This window comes from Staurois parvus, unplaced genomic scaffold, assembly GCF_062004578.1.
Source record: "Staurois parvus isolate SC_StPar_1 unplaced genomic scaffold, SC_StPar_1.0 ptg000152l, whole genome shotgun sequence".
NCBI lineage: Eukaryota > Metazoa > Chordata > Amphibia > Anura > Ranidae > Staurois > Staurois parvus.
Window position 1 is genome coordinate 2192027 of NW_028317948.1, and position 15032 is coordinate 2207058.

The 15032-nt window shown below is 37.9% G+C and overlaps 1 protein-coding gene across 2 annotated transcripts in view; it reads left to right on the forward strand.

The window, feature by feature from the left end:
* The window catches only part of VWA3A (von Willebrand factor A domain containing 3A), a 149145-nt gene extending 138140 nt beyond the window's left edge, over nt 1-11005 (forward strand). For both annotated transcript variants that reach the window (XM_089674793.1, XM_089674794.1), the window contains exons 30-34: nt 4477-4622; nt 4904-5030; nt 6436-6533; nt 6698-6765; nt 8170-11005. In XM_089674793.1, coding sequence (XP_089530919.1) covers nt 4477-4622; nt 4904-5030; nt 6436-6533; nt 6698-6765; nt 8170-8207 — 477 coding nt within the window. In that variant the 3' untranslated portion in view covers nt 8208-11005. The remainder of the gene's footprint in view (nt 1-4476; nt 4623-4903; nt 5031-6435; nt 6534-6697; nt 6766-8169) is intronic.
* The last annotated feature ends 4027 nt before the right edge of the window (nt 11006-15032 follow it).

Here is a 15032-nt window from a genome sequence, read left to right on the forward strand (position 1 = left end):
AGTGGCACTGTCACAATTGCCATACATGAATAATGACTAATTTACATGTACAATGTCCATACTGGCATCAGTGATAGTGATACCTCTGCTTGTTATCTATGGAGTTTATACTTGAGAGTTAGAGCAGAAGAACCAATAAACATTTTTATAAATGTGAAACAGTTAATGTAAGATAACTTTATCCAAAAAGTACTCAAAAATAAGTATCCAAACATTTTAGTATATCTTGGCATTGTAATCTATCATCCTTTTACCAATCATTTAGGCTAAAATAAGCTTTCACAAGATTCACATTCAATAGTCTTGCTCATTCATATTTCTTCATCAGTACAGTCTAAGTACTAGTACAAATACAAGTTAGTATACACATTTTGGCAACAGTACAAGGGTTCAGGTTTTCCATAATTGCAGTTTATTTTCACCCTCTTGGATTGCTGGGGGGAAACCTGTAGGCTAGATAAGAACTTTGTCTGTCAGAACCCTTAATTATATATGCAGTTTGGATGCATTTTGAACCGCATCCAATCCGCATTAAATGTAAAAAAACAATGCTTCTAATGGTGCGTGTAAACATATGTCCGATGCATTGGCGGTGCGGATTCAGTGTGGTTTGAAAAAGAATCAAGTATGATTTCTGAGCAGTGCGGTTCAGTTCAGGTGCAGATTACAGGCTAATGACTTCTATGGGAACCGTTTCTAAACCCCCTATGTGTGAACAGGATAATCCTGAGAGCTAATCCTGTCCTGAACCTGATGTAAACCTGACATGAACTAGTGAACAGTTACTGTATCAATTAGCTGTGAAATCTGAGCTTAAATCCACACCACACATTAGCAGAGCTGATTCACAGATATGTGCTGCGGATTCAAGCTCACTGTTCACAGCTAATTGATAAAGTAGTTCTTTACAGATTCATGTTAGGTTTACATCAGGTTCAGGTCAGGATTAGCTCAGGATCTTATCTTGTTCACACATGTGTGGTTTAGAAACAGTTCCCATAGAAGTCAATTGCCTTGTAAATCACACCTGAACCGGACCGCACTGCTCAGAAATCGGACATGACTCTTTTTAAAACCTCACTGAATTTGCACTGAATCTGCATCGCCAGTGCACCGGACATATGTAAACAGGTACCATAGGAAGGAATATTTTTTCAAACCGCATCCAATCCGCATACATGTGAACAGGCACTTAGAGAGAACTTCCAGGCCACATTCTTACCTTACTTCAAAAAAGAAATACCCCCAGGTATATAAGTAAATAGCTATGTTCAGGAAACTGTCTGTCCCCAGGATAAAATCTATCTTCATAAATGGTAAATACTTTTTTAACATATAAATGAGCCAATGTTTTTGATTGCTCCTATAGTAAGTTGAATTTTAACAGTAGGTTTACTGTTAATTGAAAGGAAACCTGTCAAGGGAGAGATGCTGTATTCCTCCGTATACAGCATGGATGGCAATTCACCCACTGTGGCTATTGTATTTTAACAGCTGGCTGTCAAAATACTGAAACAGTGCCTGTATGGGATTGGGTGCAGATGATTTTCAGCCAACAATTTTTTGAACTCTGCTTCTTCAATTTTTCAGTTGAGGTATGTCAGGCAGGAAGTGGCCGACATGGCCACTCACAAAGCTGATTTTGGCTGGTTTATTGGGAACCTGCTCAAATTCAAGCAGTGTATGGCCATCTTTAGTGATCCGGAAGCCATGTCTGACTACTGTAGTTAGATCAGCTTGACAACCAGGGAACTACAGTAGCAAACACTGGCGGCCTCCATATACCTCTAAACTATTTTTTTTAATGCCAAGCTTAAAAAATATCTTGAGAAATGCCTAACCAGTATAATAATCATAATAGGGAACAATGATGACAATTGTTACATAGTTACATACAGTAGTTAGTCAGGTTGAAAAAAAGACACAAGTCTTTCTAGATAAACCCACAGAGAAAACACACACACAAATAGAAAACCTCCATATACTCAATCCTATACCCACAGTTGATCCAGAGGATCCGGAGGTCAAAATGCAAAATAAATGTTTCCATTAGCTACTACTTTAAAGTTTCTGCAACTTTAAGACACTCATATATGAATGGTTATCATTGGAAAACATGGGATACGACTTGTCATGCAACTTTGATGTCCAAAGACATATGACAAGTCGCACAAGTGTGAATGGGGTCCTATCTGAATTAAAATCATCCTTTGATATGTTGGTGTAGGTAATATATTCTATTTACAGTTACCTGTGAAGGTCTTTTTGGAGTTGTCCACATACTGTATATACAACCTCCTTCTTGTTGGAAGAACTATAGAAATCTGATGTCTTTTATCTGTGCCTAGCCATAGTTACTGAATCCTCTCACTGGATGGTTGCCACTACTATCTGGTCGTTGCTGTCTGCTTATTATATCTTCCTAATTTGTCTGAGTGCTGAAGTCTTGACAGGATATTATCAGTTTTAAAGGCAGAACAGTATCATCACAAAGCAGGGGTCACAGGGGTGCTACCTAGAGGAGGGTTTACACAATGAACAACCCAAATCTGAAATAAATTTCAGGTGGACTAATAACTTAAATTCATTTGCAATAGAAAACATCAGATCACATCAAGTTGGGTTTTGTCAACACTAGTTTTATAGTTTGCTAAAAGTATAGTATGTTAATATGTAATTCAAGAGGCACTACAGGTATATTATATTTCAGTTATGTATTTATCCAAGAGTCATTAAATTGATCTTTAAATATTGTAAATATATAATAGTAAAATTGAGTCAATAATCATAACTTCCAATAATTCTCTGCACACCAGAAATTTGGCTGAGTAAAGAAGGTGATGATTATAAATAAACAGCGCAAACATAGACCTCTGAATATAATCAATCTATAAAGTGCATAATAATACTAAATATATCATAAATAATATTAATAGTGAAAGTCCATCATAATAATAAACACCAAAAGTTTGTGAAGCATAAAAAATTCGTATGAAGATAAGAAATCCAAAAATTCTTCAGATGCAAAGAAAACTTCCACCTTCCACCCGTGCAAACCAACATCAATTACACTCACCAGATTTTTGGTGAATGAAACGCCTTTTAGGGATTTAAAGGGATCCTAAGCCCTCTTTCGTATCCACTCTATAGGATTCCTCACCATCAGAATAGGCTCCACCATTCAACCAGGGAGAAAAAAATCTCAGGTAGTGTGATATTGCTAATTGCTACTATTAATAAAATCAAAGATTAAGGCCACTCACATTTCAACCACTTTAAAAAGGCACATTTATTGAAACAACCTCTTCCAGATGGAAAATGAGTGATATACAGCCTCCTCAGGAATCTCACATCACAGCTCCAGGGTACAGCAGAAGCTCCACAGAGAAATCCATACACAGATCCCAAAAGATGGCCGCTGGAACGCACCACCATCTTTTGGGATCTGTGTATGGGTTTCTCTGTGGAGCTTCTGCTGTACCCTGGAGCTGTGATGTGATATCACTCATTTTCCATATGCACTTTATAGATTGATTATATTCAGAGGTCTATGTTTGCACTGTTTATTTATAATTGTCATTTTTTGTGTTTTATCACATTGCACAGCAGCAGGGTAGATCCTGTAGTAGTTTCTTTGGCGCAGGAAGAATTTTCAGTTTATAGAAGGTGATGCACTATGGACTTTAATTTACACATCAGACTTTTTTGTAAGTAGCAGTGCTTTGGAGGGGGATAAATGCACAGGTAAAGCGGTGAAGAGAGGAGGTGACACAGGAAGCTATAGCACTGCAGGCTCTAAACATTTGTGTCACTCCAAGACTCTACATTGTGGCAATCAGTATATGAATCATTTGGTGAAATTTTTCTTGAATTCTTGCCAGTATAAAGGCAAGCATTGACAATATCGCCAATAGTTCTGGTGCCCAGCATTAGGCAGACCAGCTCTCTGGTGTGCCACTGTCTGCCAATACAGGAAGGAAGAGAGGAAGAGAAGTTAAATAGCACTGCCACTGACCACTAGTGCAAGACGAAGTTAACACTGGCCAAAAATGTTGGGGTTTTCTTCTATTGTGTTCATTGACACCAATGTAGTGGATTATTATTACAGTCACTGACACTAACACTGACACTGACACTAATGCTGGGGGTTTCTTGCTACACTCAGATACCAATGCTGTGAGTTATTATTGCATCCACTGACACTTAGTTACTATTACTGCCAATTACACAATTGATAGGGCTTTTTCACTCCCACTTTCTCATCCATGTGCATTGTGGTAAATTACAATGGGCTGCATAACTCAAAGCAAGTCACTCTAGCACATGAAAATGCACTGCTATTGTGTTGCCCTCTGAAAGTGTTGGGGGCCGCACTTCAGGCCCTCTATCATTTATTGACCACCACTGATTTTTGGGGGTAGAGCTTCTCTAGAGTTGATAACAGTAGTTAATGTCTTATTGTTTGTGTAATTTCAGAAAAGTTTGTCTTACCTGGATGTGCAAGGTGTTTATCTGCTGACAGATGGAAAGCCAGACAACAGCTATAACCTTTTGCTGGCTGAGAAAATTCTGGGGTCTCATGGTGTCAGAGTGAACACTGTTTCATTTAACACCTCAGAGAGGTAATGTATGTGTGTATTACATATTTTTAATTTAATCCATACATAAATGAAAAATTCTTAAAATATTTTAACTTCGCTATGTGCAATTAACCATAATTCTTTAAGGATTAATTATCATCATGTTCTTCACAAGTTAATAGTGTGGATGCTTAATTGAGAAAATATGTGTAAAACCTGTATTTGTATGTTAAAAGAACACTCAGCGTATTTGCTTCATAATATCAATTTATTCATAAACCATATATATATATTTTTTTCTTTTGTTGCTATACTTGATTTAGAGCGGGCAATGAATTCCTAAAGAGGCTGGCATATCTGTCAGGCGGGAGATTCCATTCACCTCATGGACATATGGACGGCCATTTTGTTGCACATAGGATGCTAACCGAGGGGTTCACAGATGAAGATGTATGTACTATATTCTCTCCACTAATGTCTGTATATGCAAGGTTAGGATGACGAAAACAAAAATGAAGACAATTTGTAAAAGCTTTACAAATTTGATAAGTCCAAAGATTGCACACTTTGGCTGCCATTTTGTAAGGGTCTGTGGCCAACTGTATTGGGAAGTGGCAAGCTGCTCAGTAGCTCAGTTCTGGCCCTGTTCTGGGCAGACCTAATAATCACAAATGTTGCCTTAACATTTAACATTAATAATTATCATAAACACAAATATTGCCTTAACAATAAATATGACTCCCGCACCCAATCATGCTTTCTCAATGACAGTGCTCAGCCAGAGAAATAATGCTCACATTAACATAAGGATTCTATTTATAAAAGTTTTCACACAAGATTCACACATTTTCCCTAATTTAATTGTAGGTGAAATGCATGAACCTTGTGTGAAAAATGTGTGAATATTGGATGAAAACATTGATAAGTAAACCCCCTCGTGTGCAGATACCTTCCTTGGAACAGCAATACAGGATATGACATTTTTAATTCTATTTACTAAAAATTTCTATGTTTTGTGCAGGGTATCAAGCAGTCTTTCTCAACTTTTTAAACAAGGAGATACCCTTGAAATAACTTTCCAGCCTCAGGGAACCCCTCCTAATGAGTAATATATTCACAGCTCACAGTACATTAGCATCATGTTCATTTGGAAGAACACTCCTATATTTATGGTCATTGGGAAGAATCCCCCCTTACAGATAGCCAAAATTGTTTTTAGATTTGTGGTTACTTATCTGGGGGGCAGAAATTGCTCATTGCTCAAGGAACCCTGGTTGGCCTAGCAAGAATTAGATTCTTTGCGCCTTTTCGGTTTTATTGATGGGCACTAGTCCCTGTACCTCTATCCCTAACCCCCCCCTTTTTTTTTTTTTACTGTTGCCCTTTTTCTCACTTTTTTCTTCCTGATCCTCATATCTGATATAATTTAGATTTAAAAATGTCCTTTTGGCTTAAGCTTGCATAGGTCAGATCACTGCTTATGCACCTGTATTGTGTGGTTACGAATGGTCTGTTCCAGGGGCCTTGTTTTGCACTACTGTTTTCCATGTAATTGGTTCACTAATGGTTTGAGAGTCGTACAAGATGACATGGTCCTGGATGTGCATTGACTTTTTCATTGCTGTTATTATGTACCTTATGACTGTCATCATTCCACCATGTTTGGCAGACTGCTTCCTGATGTTCTGTACCATGTACTTTGCTGAAGAGCAAAATATAAATGATAAATTTAATAAAAAAAAAGGAACCCTGGTAGAGGAACGCTGGTCTAAAGTATTATCGTCATAGAGTATTTGAAGTGCAAATAAATGCCATACAGTAATTGCACCTATTTCTCAAATTGGTTACCACACAGGATCCTGTTCTTCCAATATTTGAAGGTGATGATCTAAAAAGACTTGCTAAAGAAATAGACCAAGCTCGCCAGTTTATCACCCGAGCAAGATCATTCCGGTATGAGCTTTCTCATTTATTTTGGACTGCTAGGTTAACCTCATCCCATCCTGTATCATGAGCTGAGTAATATATGTGTTGCATTCCCATTAGTTCAAATCTTTGCATTTCTAATCAGCATGATAAAAGGACAGATTGATAAACAATGACTTCTCTAATATAAGGTCTCTTGTCCTGGAAAAGCAGAAGTTCATCTCCAAAGATGTACCTTTGGAAGAAAGTGACCTCTCAGGTAAGCCGTAGAGCACATTTCTGTGAACTATTAAAGTGAACCTAAACTCTAAATTCTCCTAAGGTTAAGGCAAAACCTATCTCATCCATCTCTGCCCCCCCCCCCCCCCCCCACCACCTATTTTGGCTGCTTATGGAATAATAGCTTTCTGGTGTAATGGCCATGTTAGAAATCCTGTGCCAAATTAATGAAAGTCATGCAACAGTAATGTGATTAATTCAGGTAGTTCCTATGTGTGACACTGTTACATTTTGCTCCTATGGCTGTGACAAATTCATTAAAAGAGAAGTATTGGATTTTTTTTTTTTTTAATTATACTTACCTAGGTGGATGCAGCATTTATCCCATGCTGCATCTGTCCCCCACTGGCTCTAAGGCTGAGAACTGAGGGAGCTGATCTCTCAGTTCTCCCCGCAGCTCTGAGCAGAGGCTGTCAGTCACCACTGTTTGCTCTGCCTCTCCAGCACTCACTGAAGCGCTGGGCTGTGGAGGGTGCAGGAGTGGCTGGCTGAGGCTCTCAACGGCTGGCTGGGAGGCTGAACCAGGTCCCGGTCTTGGCTCCTGGGTGGATCCTGACCATGTGGTCATGATTTTTCCCCAGCCTGGACCAGCTTTGTAACTTCAACCGACAGCAGGCTTTAGCTTACTGATGGCTGAAAATGGGTCACAGGAGAGCAGAACGAACTGCACTCCTGTGATCCACAAAAGAAGTACAGCTAAGCGAGCTTTGGCTGTACTTCTCCTTTAAGAAATAACTCCATATCGATGAAAAGAAAAGTGGCAATAATTAAGACCACTTCCATTTTGGAGTAAATTTTCCTGAAGCAATTTTACAGCAGATTCATGAACACCTTACCGACAGTTAAAGTGGTCCTAACGTCAAGACATTTTTTGAGTTTAATGCATTCCCTACATTAAGGTAAAAAATGTCTTACTACTTGCTTCTTCCCCTGCCTCCCAAATACTTACCTGACTCCTATCTCGATCCAGCAATATAAGTGAACCATTGGCTCCTGCTGGTGCCAATCAAATCTTGTGAAAAGGAAGCTGGGGTGGGGCTGAGCCACGCTGTGTGTGCCTATGAACGCACACAGCCTAGCTCAACAGCGCACCTGCATGACTGCCCCATAGCACACAGGAATGGATAGCATGGACAGCGCTGGCAGGGGACCGCAGAAAAGGAGGTAAGGGACCGCTCTGTGCAATAACATTGTACAGAGCAGTCAGATATAACATGTTTATTATTTTAAGAAAATAAAGAGGCTTTATAACCACTTTAAATTAATCTCGTCACAAGCAATAACATTTGTTACACAGAACAATGAGTTCCACGATACTCTTTATGAATTCCAGGGACTGTGCTTTTTCTATAAGAAAACAACTATATTTGTATTTCTTTTACAGAAGACAAAAATGGGGTTATGGCTGGAAGAATTACTTAATGGAAAGTTCAAGAGTTCAAGAGCACAACCTGAAATCTTGTTGTCTTGTACTAATTGATCTTAAAATGTTATCTTGATATGTGTTTAGTTGTATAGTATGGATATGAAACAGTACAAAGGATCATCATTATCAGATCATTCAGTTTAGCTTTGGTTAAGAAAATACTTGATTCTTTTTATGATCACAAAAGGGCTATACAGTATGTAAAAAATATTAAATCCTAATCACTCCTATGGGGTGAAAACTCATTTACCCTAATATCAGATATAGTTTTTTATATGAGACCTGTACTGAGGATATATCTGGGGTTTATTTCTTCTGTTGTTTGTCTGCACTTTGGTAAGAATCCAAACCACAGAGAAACAAAATGGAATAATTTGCATCATTATATTCAGTGGTAGAATTATCATCTATGCATTTCTGTAGATTTCAGTGTAATGCTGCTTTTACGTTTCCATTTTTTAGAACAAGTATACTTTTTTAGTGGCTTTCAGTGGCCCAGCATGCAAACCAGAAGTAAAGCACCTACAAAATGGAGCAAACCAGAAGAAACCACATGTTTTTTTTAAACTGAAACGGGCCCTCTTAGGCTGCTAATACTTAAAGTGGTTCTAAAGGCAGAAGGTTTTTTAAAATAATGCAGTCTATAAATTAAGGTAAAAACCCTTCTGTACTTCGCTCTCTCCCCACCTCCCCCCCATGCTTACCTGAGCCTGACCTCGATCCAGCAATGTGCACGAGAGCAGGAGCTCTCTCCCTCCTCACTGGACAGAGAGGCAGCAGCAGTACAGCCTGTGAGGAGAGAGAAGGGGTGGAGCTGAGCCGCACTCTGTGTGTGTGTGTGTGTGTGTGTGTTACTTGGCAGGGGTGAAGGACCAGGAGTTCCAGTGGGAGAAGAGGATCCGGGCAGCTCTGTGCAAAACCATTGCACAGGACAGGTAAGTATGACAATTTTTACCAGTACTTTAAGCTGGCCATATACAGGTATTTTTTTTCCATTCAGCCTGAATGAAAAAAAAAACAGATTCCTCCATCCACACAAATGAGGTGGATGGAGGAATCTCCACTTCCAGGACATTGTATTCTGGCAGCTGCACCTGCAGATCAACAAAAGCTTCCTAACATGTCCCTTCAGTTGATCAAATGATGTCAAGCAAGGACAGACATACACTGAACGAAATGTGAAATTAATTTTGATCAGTCTATGGCCATCTTAATTTCTTCTGAAAGTTGTAGTCTCCAGCCAGTGTCATACTGTCATCAGTAACCAAAAAATAAACATGCAGATCAGGAGTTCTGACTTTACTCTGCATACTACTTATCACCAAATTATTAAGAAAAGATTGAAACTAGACACAGCCTGTCAATTAACATTTTTACAAGGAGGCTACCATTGCCAGCAATATATAGATGCAACAACTAGAGCCCATTCCCAAAATTTTAGTTTTATAAATATGCATTTTGCTTTTCGTTTGTAAGCTGGGCCATTGAAAACAATGAGTATGCACCTTCTAAAAACCACAGGGAAAAAACATTAAGCTGCATTTTGCTTAAATGCAACCCACAGAAATTTTTGCTAACCCACAGATCTACATAGATGGAAACTGTACAAGCTTTTCCTTACTGTGTCTGTATGGTTTGATTTTTTTACTGAACCACAGGCAAACCAAAACGTTGGAAATGAGCCCTTGACAGTGTCCTCATTTACCTTCCTACTCAGAAAGCCACCAACATGTTTTATCTTTTAAACCTGCTTTGACCGTGGGTAAACATATTAATATATGAAAAACTCTTATTTGTATGGGCACCAGATATGTTATAGCTACACATGTAAATATCCTCTTATGGTAGCTCAACCCATCAACAAAATTCACTTGATTGCAGCTCATGGTACATAGTGATCAAAATGATATTGTGACATGTCAGGAATTTATTAATGCAGACTTAAACAGCTATGGATAGGTATACTTTAAAATTGTGCATTGTGAGATCTGGACTTAGCTCAGTCCCCAGCTGCTATAAGTGGTGTGATTTTTAGACCTACCATACAGATGCTTACAGTCTGCCTGATTCCAGAAAGAAGCCAAGACCTTGGGTTTCCTTGAAGGATATTGCACCAAGTGCTGAGCATTGCGGAATGCCCCTCCTCTCTATAGATAGACGTATATATTGCATAACATGGAATTTCAGACATTTTCCTTTTTTAATAGAGTAGCAAAGGATTAAACAAAGCAAATAAAGTGTTATTGTTATCTGTGTCTCAGCTGGGGAGACTTCCCCATATTTCCTGTCTTACTGAGATTTCTTCTCCCTAATGTCATCAGGAAATACCTTTAATAGAAACACAGACTGTAATAAAATTTGACAAAAATTCTGTATCTTTCCCATTCTATTCAAAACAAATAAAATGTAAAAAGGCAACTAAGGTCTTGCTTAACATGCATTCTTGGTACATCACCAGTGATTTCTGTTCACTGCTCTGGGAATACAGATCAGTTGTCAATGCTGATAGCATCACATGGAACATTATATGCCACTAAACACGTCTTTCAACCTCCATTCATCTTTCCATTGTGTGCTAACCTTAAAAGGCATCCTTTGATCCCTAGCTTCACTGTCTCAGAGATTCCCCAATACAACAGTAATCATTAGCTAAAGGTACCAGTGTTTGCATACCTGTAAAATTATAGTTTTGTGCCTTCGAATATATATGCAGTATATGTATACTTTAAATATAATATATAATTAAAATATTTTATATTGGTATATGTAAATAAAGTATGTTTTGTAACAGCAAGCCACCTTTGTGTTTTATGTATTTTGTTTTACTTTTTTTCATATGAAATGATCCGGCTCGTATTAAAGTGGCTGAAATAAGAGATATTTGTCACTCACAGCAAACAATCATATTGTTCTCTTCCTGTTTTTATTAAAAGAAAGAGAGAAACTGATGGTCATGGATAGCAACACATTTAAAAAGTACCTCCACTTTTTAGAGAAAAAAACAATCCCCTCTGGGTGATCAATATATATTGCAGGAATTTCAACAAACTTTGTAGCAGAGTTCTACCTGTTTTTGGTTTGTGGTGCTCAGATTCAGTGTAGTTCCATTATAAGAAAAAGCTATATGTTCCTTTATGTCTTTGGAATACTGATTCCTGAATATCAGTGTATGTGTTTAATATAATCAACTGATGCACTTGTGATGTTCGAATGAGGAATGTTGCAGAGTCTACATCCCTTTAGATGTAATTAACTCTTAGGGAGTATCTCACCAAACATATAATTCCTTGCAGAAGATGCCTAAAATTTGACTTGTATCTTAGTGTAGACATTTGGGAAAATGAGTGAGCCAACCACACAAGCAGGAGATTACATTTCTGGGAAAGATCCATGTACTAACTGTGTACATAAGGTATGCAGGTTGTCACATTGCATTGACCTTTACTGAATATTACAGTGGTGCAGATTAAAAAGAAAAGATAATTTGGAATAAACAAGAGCATTCATATGGTGGTCATTCTATGGATTCATGCATGTACATAATTTCTTGTCCTCTCTAGCTTTTCCAATATGGATTTCAAGAAGAAACCCATGAGGCACCTTCATCTGAGTCCTATTGTTATTTTCAGCTTCAACATTGGATAGTGTATCTGATTTCCCCTTTCTCCATTGTGAAAGCAGCCTTCGAAAACATGTATTTGCATTCTCCCAAGTCACCAGGACTTATCAATGTCAAAGCATGGTTGACAATAGCAAAATGTACCTTAAGCACAACTATCCTCGAGTCAGCATATTAGGTTCTTTTCAGGTATTGGGTTCCTACCCACATATTTCATGCAAACCCTCATTGCAGTGACAGGTGCTTTTGGGGCTGTGGACAGCATGGAGATATTCTGCATATCCAGTGGGTCCTCAATTGCTTGGATTTTTTCTAAGAATCTTTGATTTACTCCAAACACTATTCCACTTACCAATCCATAAGTATGCTAAGTCAGCTCTATTGCATTGCCCGATCTCAGGCCTTTTCTCATATCAACAAAAACTGGCAACCTGTTTATTTTTGGCTGCCAAACAGGCCATAGCCAAAGCCTGGAAGAACCCTCTGTCCCTTTCAGAAAGTGAAAGACTGTATGACCACATTAATGCCTAATAAAAAAAATGCCCAGTATCTTAAACAACTTCCATTCTAAATTTTTCAACATATAGGAACCATGGCTTAATTATGCTTTCCCATCTCTACATCCTTTTAGTTTAAGCCACCTATAATATGTTATCTAGCCTGCCCCTGAGTCTGTGGGGACCACCTTTACTGCATATCTTTCTTTACCCTGCTTTTTTCCTTTTCTATTCTTGCTCGCCTTTGACTTTCTTTACTCTTTATTGCATTGCCCGATCTCAGGCCTTTTCTTATATCAACAAAAACTGGCAACCTGTTTATTTCTGGCTGCCAAACAGGCCATAGCCAAAGCCTGGAAGAACCCTCTGTCCCCTTTCAGGAAGTGAAAGACTGTATGACCACATTAATGCCTAATAAAAAAAATGCCCAGTATCTTAAACAACTTCCATTCTACATTTTTCAACATATAGGAACCATGGCTTAGTTATGCTTTCCCATCTCTTCATCCTTTTACTTTAAGCCACCTATAATATGTTATCTAGCCTGCTCAAGTCTGTTTCTATTCTTGCTCGCCTTTGACTTGCTTTACTCTTTCCATGTTCCTTGTCTCCTGTGGTCAAACTTGGATTCTGAGATGTTCTGCCCTAATCGGGGTCTAAAGTTAGTTGTGCAAACTTCATGACTGAGCTCCCAGACCATTCTATTGTGTTGATTTGAGAATGTTCTAACTCTTATCTGTTTAAATACTTCCTTCAGTTATGATGTTATTCCTTTTCCTGAAAATAATAAAAAAAAATTAATGTACTGAAAAGGAAAAGTCATTTTTAATAATATTAAATTAAAATATGGCTTGTGTAGCAATTGTATATGATATACATTTTTTTTTAATTTGCTATTTTTTTTAACAAAAGTAGAGTTACCTTTTAAGAAATGTTTGCACATGAGGACCACTGTGTACAAATTTAGGGGTATGCTCTGGCCCTGTGTCAGCTTATGGCTTGATAGATATTACACACGTTGAAACCTGCAATTCCATAAAAAGTGAGTATAGTCAAAAATGATATGTATTTGATTTGACCTTTCTTGAATAAACATTTTTTAATTTAGTTTTGCAGTGGGTTGAACCACCCACTGACTTTTCATCTATTTTGGTAACCCCAGTGGTGAGTTCCCATCTACTGTACAGGCACAGCAGTACAAGGGACTCTCACGCCTATATTTCATTTTATATTCTTAAAAGTTTAAAATGAGAAGTGAGACTATTTCTGCAGTGAGGCTATGTGAAAGAAGTGACAATAGTGTGAAGTCACCAAGAAGTAGAAAATGAGGGTAGATTCAATAATTCAATCAGCGGGTGTCTACGCATACTGACATATAATTTTATACTTTTCACAATGTCAGTAAAATCTCATAAAAACCCAATACACACTAATGTGATGTCAAAGTTTACATATCCATTTCCTAAAGCCACTAGAGGGCACCTGTAGTTCTGATGTCCTTATTACACACGCGCTGGCTGGCTGTCATCAGTTTGAGATGGAACTTGCACCTGGACCATTTTGCTTTGCTCTAAGGGAGATGTTAGTCAGGAGCTAAAGTGAAGTTTTACCTCTGGGGAAAAAAAAAAACACATTATAGGATATTCACCATAGCTGATTGATGCAATAAAGAAGAATATTCCAGCAGGTAAGTGTAATATTTACTAATTTACATTTCCATGTCACATGGTCTGATACATGCTGTTCTGCATAAATGCATTGTCTGTATTTATGCTGCTTACTCACACTTTACACTTAACTTGCTCATAGAGTGTACAATGATTATTTAATCACTTGTGGTATCTGCTCATGTTTAATTTGAGAAAAATATCAATACAGCAATTATTATGTACATTGACACAGTTTTCTTTGAAACGATGATATGTCGCATTGTTTGTATATTTGACATCCAAAGCTTGTACGCTTCAGATCTTTAGTCAAATGAGTTTCTTAATTTCACAGGTAAATACATTTTTTGCAAGGCAAGTTTGTATAAGCAATAGCAGATGATTTGCATGTACTATACAATGCCTAACCATTCAGCACTGCAGTAAATGAAGATGCCTGAAAAATGAGCATAATAGTTTATTATACTGTAATATACACACCAAAGCACAGCTATAGAATCAGCCTATTATTGTTTGTTAGAGCAGTTCAACCACCGACTGCTCCTGTAGTTTTGGTCCAGGAGAAGATAAAACGAGTTTTGACACACAAGAGGAAATTAATCCCTTTGACCCTTCAAAACAGTTGGATCAATATTCTGGATCAAAATATTGTTTATGGAAACTTACTGTGAAACTAAACTCTGGTTTGAAAAAATCTATTCAAGTATGTATTCTTAACTCCAAAAAGTACCTTTCAATGCTCAGCCTCCTCCAATATCAATTTATTTCTGCCATTGGATTAGCTACTGCAGGGTGGGTACACACTAGCCCATACACTTAAATGGGATGCATTTGGCTCCGTTACTGCCCGCTATGTATATATATATATATATATATATATATATATACTGTCTTTGCAGATGTTTTGCCTTTCATTTCTATGAGGTGTGTCTAAAAAGTTCGGTGAATGGTCCGATATATCTCAATGGCAACATGGACTAGTTTCACCTAGCGTGGAGTTCATGTGGCCATCAGGGTAAAACCGCTGGGGGCAGTTGT